This window comes from Muntiacus reevesi, chromosome 14, assembly GCF_963930625.1.
Source record: "Muntiacus reevesi chromosome 14, mMunRee1.1, whole genome shotgun sequence".
NCBI classification, from domain to species: domain Eukaryota; kingdom Metazoa; phylum Chordata; class Mammalia; order Artiodactyla; family Cervidae; genus Muntiacus; species Muntiacus reevesi.
The window spans coordinates 45398220-45422168 of record NC_089262.1 but is presented as its reverse complement, the minus strand read 5'-3'; the positions used below and the strand labels follow the sequence as shown (position 1 = coordinate 45422168).

Below are 23949 nucleotides of genomic sequence, written 5' to 3'. Positions count from 1 at the left end.
ACAATATGGAGGTTCCTAAAAAATACTACAAACAGAAGGACCCTATGACCCAGCAATCCCAACACTGGGCATATACCCAGAGAAAAACGTAATTCAAAATGACACATGCACTCCAATGTTCACTGAAGCACTATTTACAAAAGCCAGTACTGGGAAGCAAGCAAACTTTCCATCAACAGAGGAAATGGATAAAGAAGATGTGGTACACAGAGACAATGGAATATTACTTGGCCATAAAAAGGAATTAAATTGGGTCACCTGTAGAGACATGGATATACCTAGAGACTGTCATACAGAATGAAGCAAGTCATAAAAACAAATATCATATATTAATGCATAAATGTGGAATCTAGAAAAATGGTACAGATGAACCTATTTGCAAAGCACAAACAGAGACACAAACATAGAGAACAAATATATGGATACCAAGAGGCAGGAGGTTGGGGGAAGGATGAACAGGGAGATTGTGATTCACGTATATACACTATTGATGCTATGTGTAAAATAGATAACTAATGAAAATCCTACCATATAGCACAGGGAACTTTATTCATTGCTCTATGAAAGGAAATCTAAACAAGTGGAAATATATATATAACTGATTCACTTTGCTGTACAATAGAAACTAACACAACATTGTAAAACACTATATTCCAATAAATATTTTTTTTAATACCAAGGCTACTCAAGGACATAGGGAAACAAGCACGAATCAAATACAACATTGAAACTATAAACTAGATCCATCTTGATCCTAATTTTAAAGGAAAATACTTTTTGAAACTATACTAGTATACTTTTTCCTGTGGATATACTCACATGGTAACACAGATACACATTAAAATGTTTTGATAAGCATTGTCTGTAACAGTCAAGAAAAACAGTCAAAGGAGAAGAGATAAATTACAATCATCCGCAGAACACTGTAAACATTCACAGAACTGAAAACATTAAACTGGTGACTTTCTTCAACAATAGAATATTCATAAAAACCGACCACATGGAAGGCCAAAATGTAAATTCAACAATTTCAAAATCAGTAATCACATACACAAAATTCTCTAATTGCAATGCAATCAAATTAAAAATTACTAGAAGACAAATACTGTATATTTTTGCTTATATGTGGAATCCAAAAAATAAAACAAGTCAACAAACACACAAAAACAGAAAAGATGAACAGATATAGAAAACAAACTAGCGGTTTGCCAAATGGGAGAAGGGTGAGGGAGGTATGAAATAGGTGAAGGGGAGATAAAAGGTACAAACTACTAGTTATAAAATAAATTAGCTACAGGGATGTAATATACAGCACAAGGAATATAGTCAATATTTTACACTAACTTTGTATGGTGCATAATCTATAAAAATAGCAAATCACTATTATACACTGACAATTAATGATAGAGTAACTCAATTATACAATTTTAAAATTCTCTTACATTTGGAAATATATTTTTAAAACACTTCTATACAAAACAGTTCAAAGAAAAAAATTACAATGGAACTTTAGAAATACTTAGAACTGTATGATAAAATGACATATCAGAAATTAAATTTTTATACAATAAGAACTGAAAATTAACGAGGTAAACATTCATCTCAACTAGTAAGAACATTAGAAAAACAGCAAAATAAATCACAGAAAAGTAAAGGAGAAAAAAGGTGGTAAAAACAGGCCTCCCTGGTGGCTCAGTGGTAAAGAACACACCAATGCAGGAGACACAGGTTCAATCTGTAGTTCAGGAAGATCCCACATGTGGTGGGACAACTAAGCCTGTGCGCCACAACTACTGAACCAGAGCTCTAGAGCCCATGAGTTGCAACTACTGAAGCCCATGCACCTAGTGCCCATGGTCCACAACAAGAGAAGCCAGTGGAATGAGAAGCCCATGCACTGCAACTAGAGAGTAGCCCCCACTCACCACAAGTGGAGAAGGCCTGTGCAGAGCAATTATGACCCAATACAGCCATAAATAAACACAAGTAAATAAATCTTTAAAGAAAAAATGTTAACAACAAAAAATAATGAAATAGGAAACAAAAATATAATAGTGGCTCAATAAAGCCAAAACCTAGTTCTTTAAGAAACCAATGACCCACTCCAGGACAAAGGACTGAAAGTGAGGAGATGGAAAAAGGTATTTCATGCAAATGAAAATGACAATAAAGTGGGGGATGCAACACTCATATAAAAAAACAGACTCCCAAACAAAAGCCATAAAAAGGTCAAAGAAAGACACTATATAATGATAAAAGAATCAATACAAGAAGAGGATATTACACTCAATGACACATACGCACTCAATACAGGAGCATCTAAATGTATATAAATATTTATATATTTTAATACTAAAATTATATTAAAATATTTAAAATAAATACTTATATATAAATATAAAAACATATAAGTATATGAAAATATCATATTCTTCGCAGAGAAACATGAAGAACTCTATACAGTCAGCAAAAACAAGACCGGGAGCTGACAGTGGCTCAGATCATAAACTCCTTATTGCCAAATTCAGACTGAAACTGAAGAAAGCAGGGACAATCACTAGATCCTTCAGGTATGACCTAAACCAAATCCCTTACGATTATACAGTGGAAGTGAGAAACAAATTCAAGAGATTAGATCTGATTGAGTGCCTGAAGAACTATGGATGGAAGTTCGTGACATAGTACAGAGGGCAGTGATCAAGACCATCCCCAACAAAAAGAAATGCAAAAAGGTTGTTTTAGGAGGCCTTACAAATAGCTGAGAAAAGAAGTGAAGTGAAAGGAAAAGGAGAAAAGGAAAGATATACCCATGTGAATGCAGAGTTCCAAAGAATAGCACAAAGAGGTAAGAAAACTTTCCTCAGTGATCAGTGCAAAGAAATAAGAGTAAAACAATAGAATAGGAAAGACTAGAGATTTCTTCAAGAAAATGAGTGATACTAAGGGAACATTTCATGCAAAGATGGGCACAATTAAGGACAGAAATGGTATGGACCAAACAGAAGCAGAAGATGTTAAGAAGAGGTGGCCAATACACAGAACTATACAAAAAAGATCTTCATGATCCAGATAACCATGATGGTGTGATCACTCACCTAGAGGCAGACATCCTGGAATGTGAAGTCAAATGGGCCTTAGGGAGCATCACTACGAACAAAGCTAGTGGAGGAGATGGAATTCCAATTGAGCTATTTGAAATCCTAAAAGATGATGCTGTGGAAGTGCTGCACTCAACATGCCAGCAAATATGGAAGACTCAGCCAGTGGCCACAGGACTGGAAGAGGTCAGTTTTCATTCCAATCCAAAAGAAAGGCAATGCCAAAGAATGTTCAAACTACCCCACAACTGCACTCATCTCACATGCTAGCAAAGTAACCTTCAAAATTCTCCAAGCCATGCTTCAACAGTACATGAACCGTGAACTTACAGATGTTCAAGCTGGATTTAGAAAAGGCAGAGGAACCAAAGATCAAATTGCCAATATTCACTGGATCACTGAAAAATCATGTATTCCAAAAAAATATCTACTTCTGCTTTATTGACTACACCAAAGCCTTTGACTGTGTAGATCTCAACAAACTATGGAAAATTCTTAATGAGATGGGAATACCAAACCACCTGACCTGTCTCCTGAGAAATCTGTATGCAGGTCAGGAAGCAACAGTTAGAACTGGACATGGAACAAAAGACTGGTTCCAAAGAGGAAAAGGAGTACGTCAAGGCTGTATACTGTCACCCTGCTTATTTAATTTATATGCAGAGTACATCATGCAAAATGCTGGGTTGGAGGAATCACAATCTAGAATCAAGATTTCCAGGAGAAATATCAATAATCTCAGATATGCAGATGACACCACACTAATGGCAGGAAGCAAAGAACTAAAGAGCCTCTTGATGAGAGTCAAAGAGGAGACTGAAAAAGTGGTCTTAAAATTCACCATTCAGAAAATGAAGATCATTGCATCCAGTCCCATCACTTCATGGGAAATAGATGGGGAAATAATGAAACACCAAGAGACTTTATTTTGGGGGGCTCCAAAATCATGGCAGATGGTGACTGCAGCCATGAAATTAAAAGATGCTTACTCCTTGGAAGAAAAGCCATGATCAACCTAAACAGCATATTAAAAAGCAGAGACATTACTTTGCTAACAAAAGTCCATCTAGTCAAAGCTATGGTTTTTCCAGCAGTCATGTACGGATGTGAGAGTTGGGCTATAAAGAAAGCTGAGTGCTGAAGAAGTAATGCTTTTGAACTATGGTGTTGGAGAAGACTCTTGAGAGTCCCTTGGACTGCAAGGAGATCCAACCAGTTAATCCTAATGGAAATCATTCCTGAATATGCATTGGAAGGACTGATGCTGAAGCGGAAACTCCAATACTTTGGCCACCTGATGTGAAGAACTAACATTTGAAAAGATCCTGAGGCTGGGAAAGATTGAAGACGGGAGGAGAAGGGGATGACAGAGGATGAGATGGTTGGATGGCATCACCGATCAAGGGACATGAGTTTGGGTAAGCTCTGGAGTTGGTGATAGACAGGGAAGCCTGGGGTGCTGCAGTCCATGGGGTCGCAAAGAGTCAGACATGCCTCAGTAACTGAACTGAACTGAAATATAGAAAACAAATACTAACAAACCTAAAGGGAGAAATGGATGGGAATACAATAACAGAGGAGACTTTAAGACCTCACTGAAATCAGTGGACAAATCTTCCAGACAGAAAATCAATAAGGCAACAGAGATCCTAAATGATGTATTAGAACAGTTAGACTTAATTGATATTTTCAGGACGAATATTCAGTTCAGTTGCTCAGACTCTTTGTGAACCCATGGACTGCAGCACACCAGGCTTCCCCATCCATCACCAACTCCCAGAGCTTACGCAAATGCATGTTCATCAAGTCGGTGATGTCACCCAACCATCTTATCCTCTGTCATCCCCTTCTTCTCCCACCTTCAATCTTTCCCAGCATCAGAGTTTTTTCAAAAAAGTCAGTTCTTCGCGTCAGGTGGCCAAAGTACTGGAGCTTCAGCTTCAGCATCAGTCCTTCCAATTAATACTCAGGACTGATTTCCTTTAGGATGGACTGGTTGGATCTCCTTGCAGTCCAAGGGACTCTCAAGAGTTCTCCAACACCACAGTTTAAAAGCATCAATTCTTCAGTGCCAAGCTTTCTTTATGTTCCAACTCTCACATCCATACATGACTACTGGAAAAACCATAGCTTTGACGAGACGGGCCTTTGTTGGCCAAGTAATGTCTCTGCTTTTTAATATGCTGTTTAGGTTGATCATAGCTTTTCTTCCAAGGAGCAAGCATCTTTTAATTTCATCACTTCAGTCACCATCAGCAGTGACTTTGGAGCCCCCCAAACTAACGTCTCTCACTGTTTCCATTATTTTCCCATCTATTTCCCATGAAGTGATGGGACCAGATGCCATGATCTTAGTTTTCTGAATGTTGAGTTTTCAGCCCACTTTTTCACCCTCCTCTTTCACTTTCATCAAGAGGCTCTTTAATTCTTCGATTTCTGCCATAAGGGTGGTGTCATCTGCATATCTGAAGTTACTGATATTTCTACCGGCAATCTTGATTCCAGCTTGTGCTTCATCCAGCCTGGCATTTCACAAGATGTACTCTGCATATAAGTTAAATAAATAGGGTGACAATATACAGCCTTGACGTATTCCTTTCCTGATTTGGAACCAGTCACATTACATCCCAAAAAATATATACTACACATTCTTTTCAATTACACATAAATCATTCTCTAGGTTAGACCCATACTAGGATACAAAACAAGCCTCAACAAATTTTAGAGGACAGAAATTATTTTAAGCATCTTTTCTGACCACAATGGCATGAAGTTAGAAATCAATCACAGAGAAACAGGGAAAAAAGTGATTATACAGAGACTAAACAGCACGCTACTTAAAAAAAAAATGGATCAATGAGATCAAAGAGGAAATTTTAAAAATACCTTGAGGCAAATGACAATGAAAATATAACCATACACAAAATCTATGTGATGCAGCAAAAGCAGTCCTTTGAGGGAAATTTATAGTGATACAGGCCTTCCTCAAAAAACAAGAAAAACTCTCAAACAAGTAACCTAACCTATTACCTAAAGAATTAGAAACAGAAGAACAAACAAAAACTAGAGTCAAAAGGAAGAGGGATTTAATAAAGATCAAAGAGGAAATAAATTAAAATAGAGATTAAAAAATAGAAAAAAAAGCAAAAACACCGAAACATGGTTTTTTGAAATGACAAACAAAATCCACAATCTTGGCCAGGCTAACCAGGAAAAAGAGAGAGAGGACAGAAATAAAACAAGAAATGAAAGGGGATAAATACCAACCAATACTGCAGAAATACAAAAACCCATAAGAGAATACTATGGACAATTATATGCCAATAAATTAAACAACCCAGAAGAAATGTACAAGTTTTTAGAAACATACAGCCTACCAAAACTGAAGCGAGAAGAAAAAGATAATCTGAACAGACTGATCTCTAGAAGTAAAATAGAAACTGTAATTTAAAAACTCCCTGCAATAAAAAGGAATGCATTTGAGCCAATTCTAATGAGGTGGATGAACCTAGAGCCTATTATACAGAGTGAAGTAAGTCAGACAGAGAAAAACAAATATTTTATATTAATGCATATATATGGAATCTAGAGAGATGGCACTGATGAAATTATTTGCAGGGCAGCAATGGAGACACAGACACAGAGAAGAGATTTATGGACATGGATATGGTGAGGAAGGAGAGGGTGGGATGTATGGAGAGAGTAACATGGAAACTTATATTACCATTATGTAAAATAGACAGTCAATTGGAATTTGCTCTATGACTCAGGGAACTCAAACCGGGGCTCTGTAACAACCTAGAGGGGTGGGACTGGGTGGAAGCTGGGAGGGAGGCTCAAGAGGGAGGGGACATATGTACACCTATGGCTGATTCATGTTGATGCTGGGCAGAAACGAACACAATTCTATAAACCAATTATCCTTCAATTAAAAAATAAATTTAAATTTAAAAAAATATAGGGATCAAAATATTACTAAAAGAAAGAAAGGTTCCCTATAAACACATGTCCAGAACTGGATGGCTTAAATGGAAAATTCTACCAAACACACAAAGAAAAACATGAACCAATCCTCCTCAAACTCTTCCTTAAGACTGAGAAGGAACACTCCCAAAGTGATTCTATGACATCACCATCACCCTGACACCAGGCAAAGACATTAACCAAAAAAGAAAATTACAGGCCAGTACCTCTGGTGAATATAGATGCAAAAATTCTCAAGAAATATTAGCAAATCAAATCCAACAACACATAAAAAGTCATATACCATAATCAAGCTGGATTCATCACAGGGTCAAAAGAATGGTTCAACATATACACCATACTGACAAAAGACAAAAACCACATGATCATCTCAACAGATGCAGGAAAAGTGATAAAATTCAACACCCATTCATGATAAAAATTCTTAGCAAAGTGGGTATGGAAGGAGTGTACCTAAGCATAATAAAAGCTATTTATGACAAACCCACAGCCAACATAGTACTCAAAACCGAAAAGCTGAAAGCCTTCTTACTAAAATTTGAAACAATATGCCCACTCTCACCATTTCCATTCAACATAGTATTGGAAGTCCTAGCCACAGCAATGAGATAAGAAAAATAAAAGACGTCCAAACTGAAAAGGAAGAGGTAATACTGTCATTATATGCAGATGGCATGATAATATATACAGAAAACCCTAAAAACTCCACACAAAAAACTACTAGAACTGATAAAATCAGCAAGGTAGCAGGATACAAGATTACCATACAGAAATCTGTTGCATTTTTTAACACTTACAATGAAATATCAGAAAGGGAAAATTAATGAAAATCCTTTTTTAAAATCACATTAAAAACTCCTAAAAGAGAAGAAAGGCAAAACATTCTCTGAAATAAATCTTACCCAATGTTCTCCTAGGTTACTCTCCCAAGGCAATAGAGATAAAAACAAAAACAAGCAAATGGAACCTAATCAAACTTATAGGCTTTTGCACAGCAAAGGAAACAACAACAACAAAAAATTAAAAGACACACTACAAAATGAAAGAAAATATCTGCCAATGATAGGACCGACAATGGATTAATCTGAAAAATGTACAAACAGCTCATGCAAACAGCTCAATAACAAAAAACACAAACAGCCCAATTACAAAATGGGCTGAACACCTAAACCAACATTTCTCCAAAGAAGACATACAGACAGCCAACAGGCATATGAAAAGATGCTCAACACCGCTAACTATCAGAGAAATGCAAATCAAAACTACAATGAGGCATAACCTCATATCAGTCAGAATGGCTATCACTAAAAGGTCCTGAAAATAAACCACTATGTTGGCTGTGGGTTTGTCATAAAATAATAAACCCTGAAGAGAGTGTGGAGAAAAAGGAACCCTCCTACACTGTTGGGGGGAATGTAAACTGGTGCAGCCACTATGGAAAACCTCCATACATTACGGAGGTTCCTTAAAAAAGTAAGTTACCATATGATCCAGCAATCTCACTACTAGGCATGTATCTGGAGAAAATTCTAATTTGAAAAGATACATACATCCCCATGCACCCCAATGTTAATAACAGCACTATTTATAACAACCAAGACATGGAAGAAATCTAAATGCCCATCAACAGAGGAAAGGATAAATACACACACACACACACACACACAATGGAATACTGCTCAGTCATTTAAAAAAAGACAAATAATGTCATCTGAAGCAACATGGATAGAGCCAGAGAATAACATACTAAGTGAAGCATGTCAGAAAAATGAAAACAAACATCATATAATATCACTTACATCTGAAATCTAAAAAAAGACATAGAACAAAGTTCTGATTCGCCAAAACTGACTCAAGAAAATAAAAACCAACAAAACTGTCCTACAGAAAGTGAACCAATACTCAAATCTCTGTATCGTACCTATTTAAATGTAGTTTCACAGGTGAGTTCTACCAAACTCTCAAAGAACAAATCATTCCAACATTATACAATTCTACCAGAAAACAGAAAGAGGAATTATTCCCCAAATTCATTCCACAAGGCCATAGTAATTATGATATGACAAGACAGAAGAAAATTATAAACCTCTTTCACTCATGAGTGAATATAAAAATCTCAAAAATGCATATTAGCAAATCAATCCCAATAGTAAACTGAACAGGTACAACAGTACGACCAAGTTGAGTTTATTCCAGTATGCAAGGGTGTTTAACATCAGAACATCTAAAAAGGTAATTAATTAACAACATTAACAGATTAAAAAACTACTTATCTCCACAGATTAAAGTACATAATACAGTTCAACACCATTCATGACCTAAAACATACATTTATCAAACAAGGGAAAATAAGAGATGTTCATGGTAGCTTTGCTTGTAACAACAACAAAGGAAGCAACTCAAATGTGCATTAAAAAAAGAATTCAAATATGTGGTACAGTCACACAAGAGTTTTACATATATTGTGTTCTGTACTGTATTACAAAGTATTAAATATATGGTATATTCACACAACAGAGTATAATTATAAATTAACTACAACAATTGGCAATACAGATAAACCTGGTAGTCAGGCATTTTGTGTGGCAAAACCCACCACAATATTGTAAAGTAATTAGATTCCAATTAAAATAAATTAATTAAAAAAAAAAAAAAAGAATCTGCCTTCCAATGAAAGGGACACAGGTTCAATCCCTGGTTGGGGAACTAAGATCCGACATGTCTCAGGGCAACTAAGCTACTGAGCCTACATGCCTCAACTAGAGAGAAGCTCACACGCTGCAACAGAGCAGACTCAGACAAATAAGTAAATATATATTTTTTTAAAGAGAAAGAAATCTAAAATACCAGAGTCAACAGACTTAAACAAAACAGAGTTTAACAAAAGTGGTTAAACCTGGGAGTCAAGATTTCAGATTATTTTCTCTTTTCACCACTATATTTAAGTTTTTAAATTTTGTTGGTTTTTTGCAATAAGAGTATTTAGATAGTAACTTAGGATGGCATTCATTGCCCTGGTATGTATTTCTGTAATAAGAAAATCTGTTTTCATGAAAAAAATCAATTAAAAAAGAGATACCAAAGTACTTGTTATTCAGAAGGTAAACAGGCAAGCTATATTTTTCATTATTGATTTTACTTCATTAGTCTGAACACTCAAAATCTAATGCCAAGAAAAGTCCACATTTTTAGCTGGTGGCTATTTCAATCTAGCTTATTGATGACTTCACTACAAAGTAATGTTACACCTTAATATACTATAGATTCAAACTTTCATTCCTTTATGACACTTATCTTTGACACCTCACAGAAGATGGTTTCTTTTGATTACACAATGATCTATGCATATAGATATGTTAAGTATAGAATACTTTCACCTAATTTTCTTCTTTGAATACTTCAAGTACATACACATACACATGGTTATTAGCCTTTTGCTGGGGTTTCAGCAGGCAGAAATTTCATAAACTTTTCACAATCAGGATATTCTATATTAAACTGCTGCATTTAAAAGTTTACAAAAGATAAGTGTATCTTGACAATAACAAAAGCAATTCTTCTAAACTTGACTTCCTTCTATCAAGAGGATTACTCTGAACTTAAGGTGAACATGGGAATTAAATTTGCTTTAACCTGATGAACTCTCTCAACCCCTCTTCACATTTTATAAACTACCTCTCCACAGGTATTTTCACATTAGGACAGGCTTCAGTGAGCCAGTAGCTCCCTTAACTATAAAATGTTTTACTTCATTTACAAATTTTTGATGAGCGAAATGAAACTACCTGGTGTCACCAGGCCCTCTCTCTTGCATTAGTTGTTGTTTTAGTCACAAAGTCGTGTCTGACTCTTTTGCAACTCCATGGGCTGTGTAGCCCACCAGGCTCCTCTGTCCATGGGATTCCCCTGGCAAGAATTCTGGGGTGGGTTGCCATTTCCTTCTCCAGAGGATTTTCCTGACTGGGGATCGAACACACACCTCCTGCATTGGCAGGTGGATTCTGTACCACTGAGCCACCAAGAAGGCCCCTGTCTTACATTAGAGTAAGACTTAAAAGAAGCAGTTACTCACAGAGACTCATAGAAAATTCATAGTAACTTAAATTCATAGAAAGTAAACAATGGTTGCCAAGAGCTGAGGAGAAGGAGGGATTGTTGAGTCATTGTTTAACGGGTATGAAATTTCAGTTTGGGAAGTTGAAAAAGTTTCAGAGGTAGACGGTGATCATGGTTGCACAGCAACATGAAGGTACTTAATATCACTGCATAGTACATTTAAAATGGTTAATACAGTAAATTTTGTTGTTATATGTATTTTTTTAATTGAAAAAATAGAAGTAGCATATTAGCCTGCTGTGAACTTCAACAAAATCAAAGACTACTGTCATGAGATTAATTTTCTAGCCCAGGTCCTACCACTTCCACCTATCTTCTCAACTTTATAAAAAATGTAGGCGAACAAGATGGAGACAAGTGATGGGGAAAAACAACAGCTCCCTTATCTTGATTTGTTTCTCTTATTTGCCAAGGACCTCCCTAAGTTAGTTTTCAGATCCCAAAGAAGCTCATATTATCTTTTTTTAATTAAATATTTTACTTTTTTAATTAATTTATTTAATTGGAGGTTAATTACAATATTGTGGTGGGTTTTGCCATATAGTGACATGAATCAGCCACAGGTGTACACAGCTGTACCCGTGTAGAGCCACAGGTGTTCCTTGTTTGGAACAAGGCTGTTCCAAACCGTCCTCCCACCTACCTCCCCATCCCATCCCTCTGGATTGTCCCAGTGCACCAGCTTTGAGTGCCCTGTTTCAACCATCGAACTTGGACTGGTCATCTATTTCACATACGGTAATATACATGTTTCAATGCTATTCTCTAAAATCATCCCATCCTCGCCTTCTCCCACAGAGTCCAAAAGCCTGTACTTTATATCTGTGTCTCTTTTGCCATCTCGCATAGAGGGTCACTGTTACCATCTTTCTAAATTCCACCATATATATGCACTAATATACTGTTATTGGTGTTTTTCTTTCTGACTTACTTCACTATGTATAATAGGTTCCAGTTTCATCCACCTCATTAGAACTAACTCAAATATGTTCTTTTTATAGCTAAGTAATATTCCATTGTGTATATGTAACACAACTTTCTTATCCATTCATCTGCAGACAGACATCTAGGTTGCTTCCATGTCCTAGCTACTGTAAATAGTGCTGCAATGAACATTGGGGTACACATCTCTCTTTCAATTCTGGTTTCCTCAGTGTGTGTGCCCAGCAGTGGGGCTACTGGGTCATATGGCAATTCTATTTCCAGTTTTTTAAGGAATCTCCACACCGTTCCCCATAGTGGCTGTACTAGTTTGCATTCTCACCAACAGGGTAAGAGGGTTCCCTTTTGTCCACACCTTCTCCAGCATTTATTGCTTGTAGACTTTCTGATAGCAGCCGTTCTAACCAGCATGAGATGGTACCTCACTGTGGTTTTGATTTGCATTTCTCTGATGATAAGTGATGCTAGCATCTTTTCATGTGTTTGTTAGCTATCTGTATGTGTTCTTTGAAGAAATGTCTGTTTAGTTCTTTGGCCCATTTTTTGACGGGGTTGTTTATTTTTCTGGAATTGAGCTGCATGAGCTGCTTGTGTATTTTTTAGATTGTCAGTTGCTTTGTTTGCTATTATTTTCTCCCATTCTGAAAGCTGTCTTTTCAACTTGCTTATAGTTTCCTTCGTTGTGCAAAAGCTTTTAAGTTTAATTAGGTCCCATTTTTTTTTTTTTTTTGCTTTTATTTCCATTACTCTGGGAGGTGGGTCATAGAGGATCCTGTTGTGATTTATGTCAGAGAGTGTTCTGCCTATGTTTTCCTCTAGGAGTTTTATAATTTCTGGTTTTACATTTGGATCTTTAATTTATTTTGAGTTTATTTTTGTGTATGGTGTTAGAAAGTGTTATAGTTTCATTCTTTTACAGGTGGTTGACCAGTTTTCCCAGCACCACCTGTTAATGAGATTGTCTTTTCTCCATTGCATATTTTTGCCTCCTTTGCCAAAGATAAGGTGTTCATAGCTGCATGGATTTATCTCTGGGCTTTCTATCTTGTTCCATTGATCTATATTTCTCTTTTTGTGCCAGTACCATACTGTCTTGATGACTGTAGCTTTATAGTATAGTCTGAAGTCAGGCAGGTTGATTCCTCCAGTTCCATTCTTCATTCTCAAGATGCTTTGGCTATTCGAGGTTTTCTGTGCTTCCATACAAATTGTGGAATTATTTGTTCTAGTTCTGTGAAAAATGTTATTGGTAGCTTGATAGGGATTGCATTGAATCTATCGATTGCTTTGTGTAGTGTATCATTTTCACTATTTGATTCTTCCAATCCAGGAACATGGTATATTTCTCCATCTATTTGTGTCATCTTTTGATTTCTTTCATCAGTGTTTTACAGTTTTCTAAATATAGGTCTTTTGTTTCTTGAGGTAAATTTATTCCTAAGTATTTTATTCTTTTTGACGTAATGGTGAATAGGGTTGTTTCCTTAATTCCTATATCTATTTTCTCATTGTTAGTGTATAGGAATGCCAGGGATTTATATGTATTAATGTGATATGAGTTTGGTTTAAATAGTTGCTATCCTGACAGGTCACCATCATTGTAACCTGCTTCAACACCTGAGTCTACTCTCCAAATGCCTTATATAGGGAATCCTGACAATTCCCATAGCAGCCTGAAAGCCAAATATGCAACCTAGAGGCTGGGCAAAGGTTTTACAGCAAACCCACTAAATCGAAGGACACACTGTAACACTACACTCTCTCTTCTCTCCCTTCCTTTAATTTTAAGAGGCTCCCAACCCAAAATATTTCAAGTCAAAACGTCTCACTAGAAAATTTAAAAAACATCCTTGACAAGGTATCTATTAGTCTGCTTCTCATCCAGTGGATGAAGCCCTTAAGCTAAAAACAGTTCTGCATTTTTGCCTTAACACATACCTGATGATGAAGCCAGAGTCCTGTTAAAAGTGCCTCCATTTGCTCCAGAAGAATACCTATCCTGTAAGAAAAAAGAAAAGATTAGTTTTCTATTTTGAATAATAAAAATGAGTAATCTATCTCATAAATACTAGAAAGTTTTAACAACTGGGTTTTGTCCATAACAAAACAATTAAAGAACGTAAGACTTCCTGGGTCATTGCATGTTCCTTTATTACTACTCTAAAACACCTTCACTTTAAAATTGTATATATAGCATACTAATATATCACTTAAAACAATGGTCAGCAAACTATAGCCACAAGCCAAATCGGGTGGGCTACCAGTTTTTATAAATAAAGTTTTATTGGAAAAAAGCCTTCCTCAATTCATCTAGGTATGTAACAGGCTGTTTTCTCTCAAACAAGTTTCCAATACTAAAGGCAAAACTTTTGAACAGAGCTCTGAAATTCTTCAAAATCAAATTCAATAATTTAAGCACAAAAAGTGACCTAAAGTTTACAGATAACACTTCAATTAACTGACTGAATTAGAAAAATCACAATATTTTTGCCAAATAAGTTTCTTTAAATAAACCTAAAGCTGGAGGGAGTGCACCAAGGTAGGTATTAACATCGTCAGGTAACACTTTTGCTCCAAAATTTCTTTCACAAAAGACACTGACTTTAAAAACTACCTTTATAAAGTTCAAAAGACATTCAATTATTTTTCTAACTTACTAAATACATACGATAAAATCTTTGAAATGGCTGGGGATTTTGATAACTGCTACAGTAAAAAGTTCCAATTTATGATTACCATAGATGATAAGACAAACAAGAAAAGTAACCCAGCTTTCCTGATTTAAAGTGAAACATTGAAGACTTTTTTTCTCTTTTCTAAGAAAGTATCCAAAATACTACTGGACGAATATAGCCCCCAAAGAGGCTAGTTTTATAAGTGTTCTAACATTCAGCTTCATATAACTGATAAAAAGTAATGAAACACTCTGACACCAAACAACTGAAAAATTATTATTACTAAACAATCTTCAGAAGATGGAATTTAACATCCCACACACATTCTAAGGCAAATTTTGAAAAAAAATTTTTTTCAATAGAATTCATCTTTCATCATAAAATCTTAACATTTTTCATTACCTTAAAAATAAAGTAACTTCATACTCCCTTCCAGCTACTCTATCATTTCTCTGCTCCATTATAGGCAAAAAATTTATCTACATTTGCTGCCTCTGTTTTCTCACATTCCGTATTTCCTTCAAGCTACTCTTGCTAGCCTCCATCCTCACCTTTGCACTGAAAAAGCTTATAATAAGCATATTATGTAATAAAATTACTACTTTTAAGCTTCATCCTGCCAGAGCTCTCAGCAGCATTTGAAACGACAGACTACTTTCTTCTCTGGCTTAGGGAACACATCCTTCCCAGGTTTTCCTCTTGCCCCATGGCCACTCCCTCCATAGTCTCCTTTGCCAGCTCCCCAGCTAATGTACTTTTAAAATCAAAGTGCCCCACAGTTCATGGCAGAGCCCTCTAAGTCTGTTTTATTCAATCCAACTTTACCCACTCCACTCTCACAGATTTACATCCTATTAAAATAGATAAATTCCAAATTTGTACCTACAGCTCTGATCCCTCTCCTATGCAACAACTAATGACTAGTATCCTTACTTAAATCTTTTCTTAGGCATCTGAAATTCAACACTGCAAATATAGAATTCTTGATTTTTTTCCCTCCCAAATTGGTTCATCTTCCACATATTTCCCATTTCAGTAATGAGCACCATCATCCATCTACTTGCTTCAATATAAAAACTTAGCATCACTCTCTCTTGTGTTCCCCATATCCAGGCCATCGAGTTCTATCAACTATATGTCCACTTCTATCTTGAGGGCCCTCTCCCTCTCTTCCTTTTCTCTTCCCTTCTCAGATTTCATTTTCTACAAATCTTGCCTTATCTTACTATAGTTTAGCCATACTAGAAATTTGTTGTTGCTCACTCAGCCATGTCCGACTCTTTGCGACCCATAGACTGCAGCACGCCAGGCATCCCTGTCCTTTACCATCTCCCAGAGGTTGTTCAAAGTCATGTCCATTGAGTCACATGATGCCATCCAACCATCTCATCTTCTGTCATCCTCTTCTACTCCTGCCATCAAGTGTTTCCAAGCATCAGGGTATTTTCTAATGAGTCAACTCTTTGAATCAGGTAGCCAAAGTATTGGAGCTTCAGTAACAGTTCTTCCAATGAATATTCAGGACTGATTTCCTTTAGGATTGACAGGTTTGATCTCCTAGCAGTCCAAGGAACTCTCAAGAGTCTTCTCCAACATCTCAGTTCAAAAGGATCAATCCTTGGCACTCAGCCTTCTTTACGGTCCAACTCTCACATCCATACATGACTATTCAAAAAACCATAGCTTTGTCTAGGTGGCCCTTTGTTGACAAAGTAATGTCTCCACTTTTTAATATGCTATCTAGGTTGATCATAGCTTTCCTTCCAAGGAGCAAGCATCTTTTAATTTCATGACTGCAGTCACCATCTGCAGTGATTCTAAAACCCAAGAAAATAGTCTCTCACTGTTTCCATTGTTTCCCCATCTATTTGCCATAAAGTGATGACCAGATGCCATGAACTTCATTTTCTGAATGTTGAATTTTAAGCCACCTTTTTTACTCTCCTCATTCACTTTCATCAAGAGGCTCTTTAGTTCCTCTTTGCTTTTGGCCATAGGGCTGGTATCATCTGCATAATCTGAGGTTATTGGTATTTCTCCCGGGAATTTCGATTCCAGCTTGTGCTACATTCATCCCGGCATTTCACAAGATGTACTCTACATATAAGTTATATAAGCAGAGTGACAATATACAGCCTTGACGTACTCCTTTCCCAATTTGGAACCAATCCATTGTTTCATGTCCAGTTCTAACTGTTGCTTCTGGCCTTGCATACAGGTTTCTTAGGAGGCAGGTCAGGTGGTCTGGTATTCCCATCTCTTTAAGAATTTAACACAGTTTGTAGCGCTCCACACAGTCAAAATCTTTAGCATAGTCAATGAAGCAGAAGTAGGTGTTTTTTTGGAATTCTCTTGCTTTTGCTATGATCCAACAGATGTTGGCAATTTGATCTTTGGTTCCTCTGCCTTTTCTAAAACCAGCCTGAACATCTGGAAGTTCATGGTTCATGCTGAAGCCTAGCTTTGAGAATTCTGAGCATTACTCTGCTAGAGCATGAGATGAGTGCAACTGTGTGGTAGTTTGAAAATTCTTTGGCATTGCCTTTCTTTGGGAATGAAATGAAAACTGAACTTTTCCAGTCCTATGGTCACTGCTGAGTTTTCCAAATTTGCTGGCATATTGAGTGCAGCACTTTCACAGCATCATCTTTTAGGATTTGAAATAGCTCTATACTAGCTATAGTAGCAGAGAAGGCAATGGAACCCACTCCAGTACTCTTGCCTGGAAAATCCCATGGACGGAGGAGCCTGTAGGCTGCAGTCCATGGGGTCGCTAGGAGCCAGACACAACTGAGCAACTTCACTTTCACTTTTCACTTTCATGTACTGGAGAAGGAAATGGCAACCCACTCCAGTATTCCTGCCTGGAGAATCCCAGGGACAGAGGAGCCTGGTGGGCTGCCGTCCATGGGGTCACACAAAGTTGGACACGACTGAAGCGACTTAGCAGCAGCAGCAGCTATAGTAGATTGAATAACGTCCACTCAATGATATCAAGCCCTAATTTCTGAAAAATGTGCTATATTATTTGAAAAAAAAAGAAGTTCTGGCTGATATAACTAAGAATTTTGAAATGAGGAGATTACCCTAGACTATCTGCTGCTGCTGCTGCTAAGTCACTTCAGTAGTGTCCGACTCTGTGTGATCCCATAGACGGCAGCCCACCAGGCTCCCCCGTCCCTGGGATTCTCCAGGCAAGAACAATGGAGTGTCTAAGTGGGCCCTAAATGTCATCACAAGTGTCCTTATGAAAGGCCAAGGGTATTAACACAAACACAGAGAAGGCCCAGTGAAGACAATAGAAAGAGATGCAGCCACAAGCCAAAGCGGCCTAAAACCACTAGAAGTTGGAAGAAGCATGGATTCTCTCCAAGAGCCTACTGAAGGAAAACAACACTGCTGAGACCATGGTTTCTAACTTCTGGCCTCCAAAACTATAAGAGAAATTTTTCTGTTACTGTAAGCCATCTAGTTTGTGATAATTTGTTACAGCATCTATACGAAACTAACACATTATACTTCTTCCTGTTGTCCTGATACCCTAAGTTTGTTCTCTCTTCAGATCTCTGCACATCATGTGTTATTGGGGCTCTTTCAGGTCTCCGGCTCATGAGTCATAGTCTCAAGGAATATTTTCCTCTCCATATGATCTAAATCTACCATACCAATCTTCCTCTCCCTCACACACAGAGAGTTTCCTGATTATTTTATTACTATTACTATTTAATAATTTTCACTATTAGTGTATGATTTTTAATGTGCTTATTCTGTCTCCTCCGGTAAAATACAACATCCATGCCAGCAAGCCTCTTATCTATCATGTCTACCACTAGCTCCAGCATCTAATAAGGCTCAAAAAAACTTGTTGAATGAGTCTTAGGTCTTAACATTACCTATTTTTAGAACACTTAGCTATAAAACATTTATAACCTCTTTACTCATCCAAGTGAACCAATTTAGAAATTTTAAAACTTAACATTATTTCAAATGTTATAAATTTCAAAATAATAATTGTGGATGGACTAATTATCTTAAGCAGTTTCCACTTTAATCACAAGAGTATATATGCCTTCTGAAATACGCCAGAAAAAAAGCAAAAAGATCAGACAGAAGAGATGAATGTGTAGACTCATCGGTCATTTAATAAGAAATATTACATCTAGCAAGCAAACCCAGTAGCCTATTAGTCATCACGCTCATCCATTTCATCTCTCACCCCAACAAGTGTGCACACAATATGCAAATCCCTAACCATTTCTGGACTACTGTAACTTCTAGATTACCAAATATTTCTCAACCTCACATTTTTTATTATTCTATTCCCACATGGTACACTCACTTCAAAAACTAGCATTAGGAAGTTCTAACTGCTGCTGCTACTACTGCTAAGTCACTTCAGCCGTGTCCGACTCTGTGTGACCCCATCCCTGGAATTCTCCAGGCAAGAACACTGAAGTAGGTTCTAAAAACTACCAGAAAAGCAACCTATTAGTTCAAAATTATATAAGCCTGTGTTAATGCTAAATCTCCAAAGAAGGATCCTTAGCAGCATTCAGAAAAGGCTTACCACATAATAAGAACCTACTGCATAGCACAGGAAATTCTATTCAATACTTTGTAAAGACCTATTTAAGAGTAGAAAATAAAAAAGAATGAATATATGTATATGTATAACTGACCTATTTTGCTGTAGAGGAGAAACACAACATTGTAAATCAACTATACTCCCAATTTTTTAAATTAAGAAAAGGCTGATCAGATATTATTACCAATCCAAGATTATCTCAGAGCCAATACAAATTGAACAAAAGGGAAGCCCAGTTGCTTTTTGGAACAGAAATCCAATTAGAACAACCAATCAAATAGTGCCTTTAAAAGAAAACAGGCTGAAGACCTCAGATTTCTCCTACATAAAAATGTCATGTGTTCATCCTTAGCTTCTACACATCTTATTCAACGAAGACAAGCAAACAAAGCCACTGAATGCATCATGTTCCTTCAAGTCAATAAGTCAAGTAGGTCAAATTACTAACTGCACACCTAGCACCAGGTGTTAAGTTTGTGGACAAATGCAAAAAATTTACTACAAATTGACCCCACACAGATATGTACCAAGAATTGTAAGGTAGAAATATTAACATAATTAATATTCAATCAGTATGACCAACATCAAGAAACAAAGTATGTTACTGAATAACACTAAGACTCCCAAAAGGTAAATCTGGAAGCCTGTCAGTTGACGATCCTCAATTTCAGACTCCCTTTGCAATAACCATGCACAACATTCTACAGTGCAGTATACTATTTGAATACTTAGTTAAGACAAAATCTCATTGTAAGAAAAAGTAAAAATTAGACAAGTCCAAGTGGAAGAACATCTGTACCTATGAGTTAAACTGTGTATTACAACAAATCTATGAAGAGCCTGGGAAAAAAAGAACCATAGAAAATTATCTGACCAAGTAATTCCATTTTTGAAAAAAATACTCCCAAAGTAAACAATAAACTGTAGCTATTCATGACAATACTGCAGTGCAAACATAACACTTTAATTTCTACCAAAAGAAAATCAATTATGTTGTGGTAGTTCTAGTCCATTAAATACTACATACCCATATGAAATTATTTTTTAGGAAGTTAGTAATATGAAATAGCTAGTGCTGAAGAGTGAAAAAGCTGAAATCAAAAATTGCTATTACGTACAATCATTAGAATCCATGTAAAAATGTGTTTGGGAAATATAGAAGAAAACTTACTAAAACCTGAACAGAGCATTTGTGCTAGTGAGCGAGACTGTAGGTAATGTTTCTCCTCTTCTGGTCTTACAATACTCTTAACGAGATTGTAACATAAAGAAGACTATAAAAAGTTAATATACAAAGAAGTTATTTCTAAAATAAGTCCCAAAGCAAGAAACATGATAAATTCAGATTAACATCTTAGGTATTTTAATCTAAAGTTTATATGCAAACAGGCCAAATTCAAGAAAGACAAAGAATTAAATTTTATGTTTGGGGGTAAACTAAGAATTTCTATTAAGACATCACTTGAAACATAAAGTGTCAGAATTGACTAACATAAATACAAACTGGAAATTCTAAAAGGAAAACAAATTGACTTTAGAAGACATTTTCAAGTAAATAAAACTCATGTAAAAGCAATCCATTAAATACACTGTCTTCCAAAGTAGACTCCGTTCACCATCTTAAAGTCAAAACTAAAATCCAAAAACCCACTCCATAATCCCCTCATGTAAATTTCAGTGTAACTCTTCAAAAGCTATTGAGGAAAAAGATCTGCAGATTTGTACATCTGAAGATCAAACTGATGTTACCATCTGAACCAACCTAATGTTTTCATCTTGAGAGCCCTGCTTGTATAAAACCAAATTTCAGAATTCAAACTGCCACCCAAAAACGATTTTTATTTTTCCATTTTCTATACAACTGTATCTTAGAGACATTCAACCACATTAACACAAGCTTGCTTTCACCCACAATAAGTTCTAAATCACTGAGATTTAAATTAAGTTGCTAATAATATTATACCCGTTTTAGGTTTTAATTATTAAATTATGTCAGACTGTTTTCTTCTATTGGGCTTAGCATGCTTCATCATTCCCTATAATACAGTTAATAACAATCACATGGAGAAGCACAGCATGCCTCTCACCACAGATGAACTTTCTCACCACAGAGATTTTCAACTCTAATAAAATCTGTAGCATTCAATAACTACAAACTTTAAATTTTATTACCTTCTCAAATACAGGAACATAGGAAGACATATGAGGGTTGATTATTTCTGCTTCCCAATCTTCATCTCCCATGGTGGCTTCCAGTTCAATTTTTATAAAAATACAAACATGCACATTTAGGCTCAGTCAGAATCAGAGATCAGAACTGTACCTTTAAAAGCATAAATCATCATTTCACACATATACCTCCAAACTACACAATTAACTGTTGATCCTCCCCAAAAGTTTTTGCAAAAAGTGCAATTAAAGTTTTGTTTCTTACCGAGAGATACCGTTTATATTCATCCTTTTGGCTCAGACGGTAAAGAATCCGCCTGCAATGCGGGAGACGTGGATTCGATCCCTGGGTTGGGAAGATCCCCTGGAGAAGGGAATGGCTACCCACTCCAGTATTCTGACCTGAAGAATTCCATGGACTGTACAGTCCATGGCGTCGCAAAGAGTCGGACACGACTGAGCGACTTTCAATTTTTTATCTTTAAAAATTAGTTGAACCACTTATCTAATCACTCTAGTAATCACCATGTCCCGGTGAGTTCAGGCTTTTCCCCAAAATCTGTTGACAGAATTTATTTTCTCACCGAAGGGTTCCCAATGCGTCTTAGTGAATATTAAGGGGGAGGGGAAATTTTTCAGATAGTACTCCAGGTTTCTCCCTTCAAAACTGGGTACGACGTTTCGCGTGGGGTTTATTTAGTTTCTTTGCGGGGGGAGGAGGGAAGTGACCAGGGATCAAGGCCTTGAAGTTTGGCAGGGAAGGAAGGGTGATTAGGTGGCCCAAATATCTCCCACAACTAGTTTCGCCAAAGAGGGTGTATACACTAACAGTTCTACAACCATCCGTGTTTAGAGAGTCTTTTTCTCTGAACACGGATGGTGTAGCACCATGTGGTCAAAAATGCTCCTTCGCCTTTCCTGCAGGCCTCAACCCCAGACTTCGGACACTCACCGTGCTACTGGACCCTCCGGCAGGAAGAAGAAAGACCCCAAAGGGCGGCTTCAAACCCCTACCCACCCCAACCGTTCTTCACTTGGCCCGAAGTCCAGCTACTACTAGGAAGCCCAGAGCGTTGGGATGAAACCCGTACTGGGAAAAAAGCCAGCGGCCCACTCACCTCTCCGCGGCTTGCTCTCCCGGGGTCCTCACAGGCGCTGACGCGACTTAAACGGCTGCACGTGCAGGACGCAGAGTGCGTCTGGTGCGCTGATCCAACCAACAAATGGCACCAGGCGACGAGCTCCATCAGCCAATCAGCGTCAGGCAGCCATGTCGTCCCGCCCCCACCTCCCGTCTCTCCTACCCCTACGTGTTCGCGTTCGAGGCCGCCATCAGCTGACTCATTACGTTCCGGACGGAGTGGCCCGTTAGGCCTGGGGGTACAAGGCTGACCGTGGGTCACTTTCTCTGGATTTTACTGCGGGGTCCTCAATCTGGAGAGGCTATAGAATTTTCCTATGTAAGCAATGCAAGTCAAAGTTAAAAATAGAAGAGGAATTAAAACGTCCCCCCACATACCTCTTTAAACTTTCCTTTTTTGCCTACTGCAGTCCCTGGCAGTTGGCCTCTGTTTCTGAGGCGCTTGCTTTACATCCAGGGGATTCCCAGGTACCTCAAGTATAGCTGAGGCTCGGGGTGGTGGGGTATTTCTTTTTCTTCCCAGACCGAAGGATGAGGCTGTCACGCCGATACCTAGGAGGCTGTGAAGTCAGTAACTTGTCTTACAGAGCTAGAGGTCGAATTTTTGGGAAGGAGACACCCTCTGATCCAGAAGGGAGAACAAATTGTGCTGGTGAAGGTCATTCGTTAGATTTGTGACCCACCTGTTTATATCCCTACTTACTGGCCAAACCGAAGGGTGTCCGAAGGTCATTTCAGTACTTACACTCATCAACCAGTTAGTGTTTGTTCTGTCTCACAAAAAGTCGGGGGAACCTTTCCATATTTTCCCATCCCTCCAAAAGGTATAACAACAGACCGCTTGAAAAATACCATTTTTATTTTTCGCTTTATTTTCATCATTTCCCATGCTCTGAATCTTTTAATAAATCCCTGAATAGTTCAGAAATGTAAGTCCCAACACAGTCTGACACTCAGGCATAGAGGCTGAGGTACTTTATGGAACACTTCACACTTTCCAGCTCTAGAACCATCATTATTGATCTCTTTAATAAAAAATACTTATTTTCTTTGAATCCTTAAAAAATATTTAGTTAGCATTAAACTTTGTCAGACTATTATCAAGGTGAATTATCTTCAAAACATTACATTTAACAAAAGTGAAACCAGAATATTTTTTTAATTTTATTTTTTCATTTTTAATAATTTCTATTTTTAAAATTTTTACATCATACTCTTGAGGCATCTTATACTTTCAAT

At 37.2% G+C, this 23949-nt stretch overlaps 1 protein-coding gene across 1 annotated transcript in view; it reads right to left on the bottom strand.

Moving 5' to 3' along the window:
• The window catches only part of DDX4 (DEAD-box helicase 4), an 82362-nt gene extending 59537 nt beyond the window's left edge, over positions 1-22825 (bottom strand). The window contains exons 1-3 of the mRNA XM_065905377.1: positions 22688-22825; positions 21573-21649; positions 14079-14139 (exon numbers count right to left, since the gene is read on the bottom strand). Coding sequence (XP_065761449.1) covers positions 14079-14139; positions 21573-21644 — 133 coding nt within the window. The 5' untranslated portion in view covers positions 21645-21649; positions 22688-22825. The remainder of the gene's footprint in view (positions 1-14078; positions 14140-21572; positions 21650-22687) is intronic.
• Between the last annotated feature and the right edge of the window lie 1124 nt (positions 22826-23949).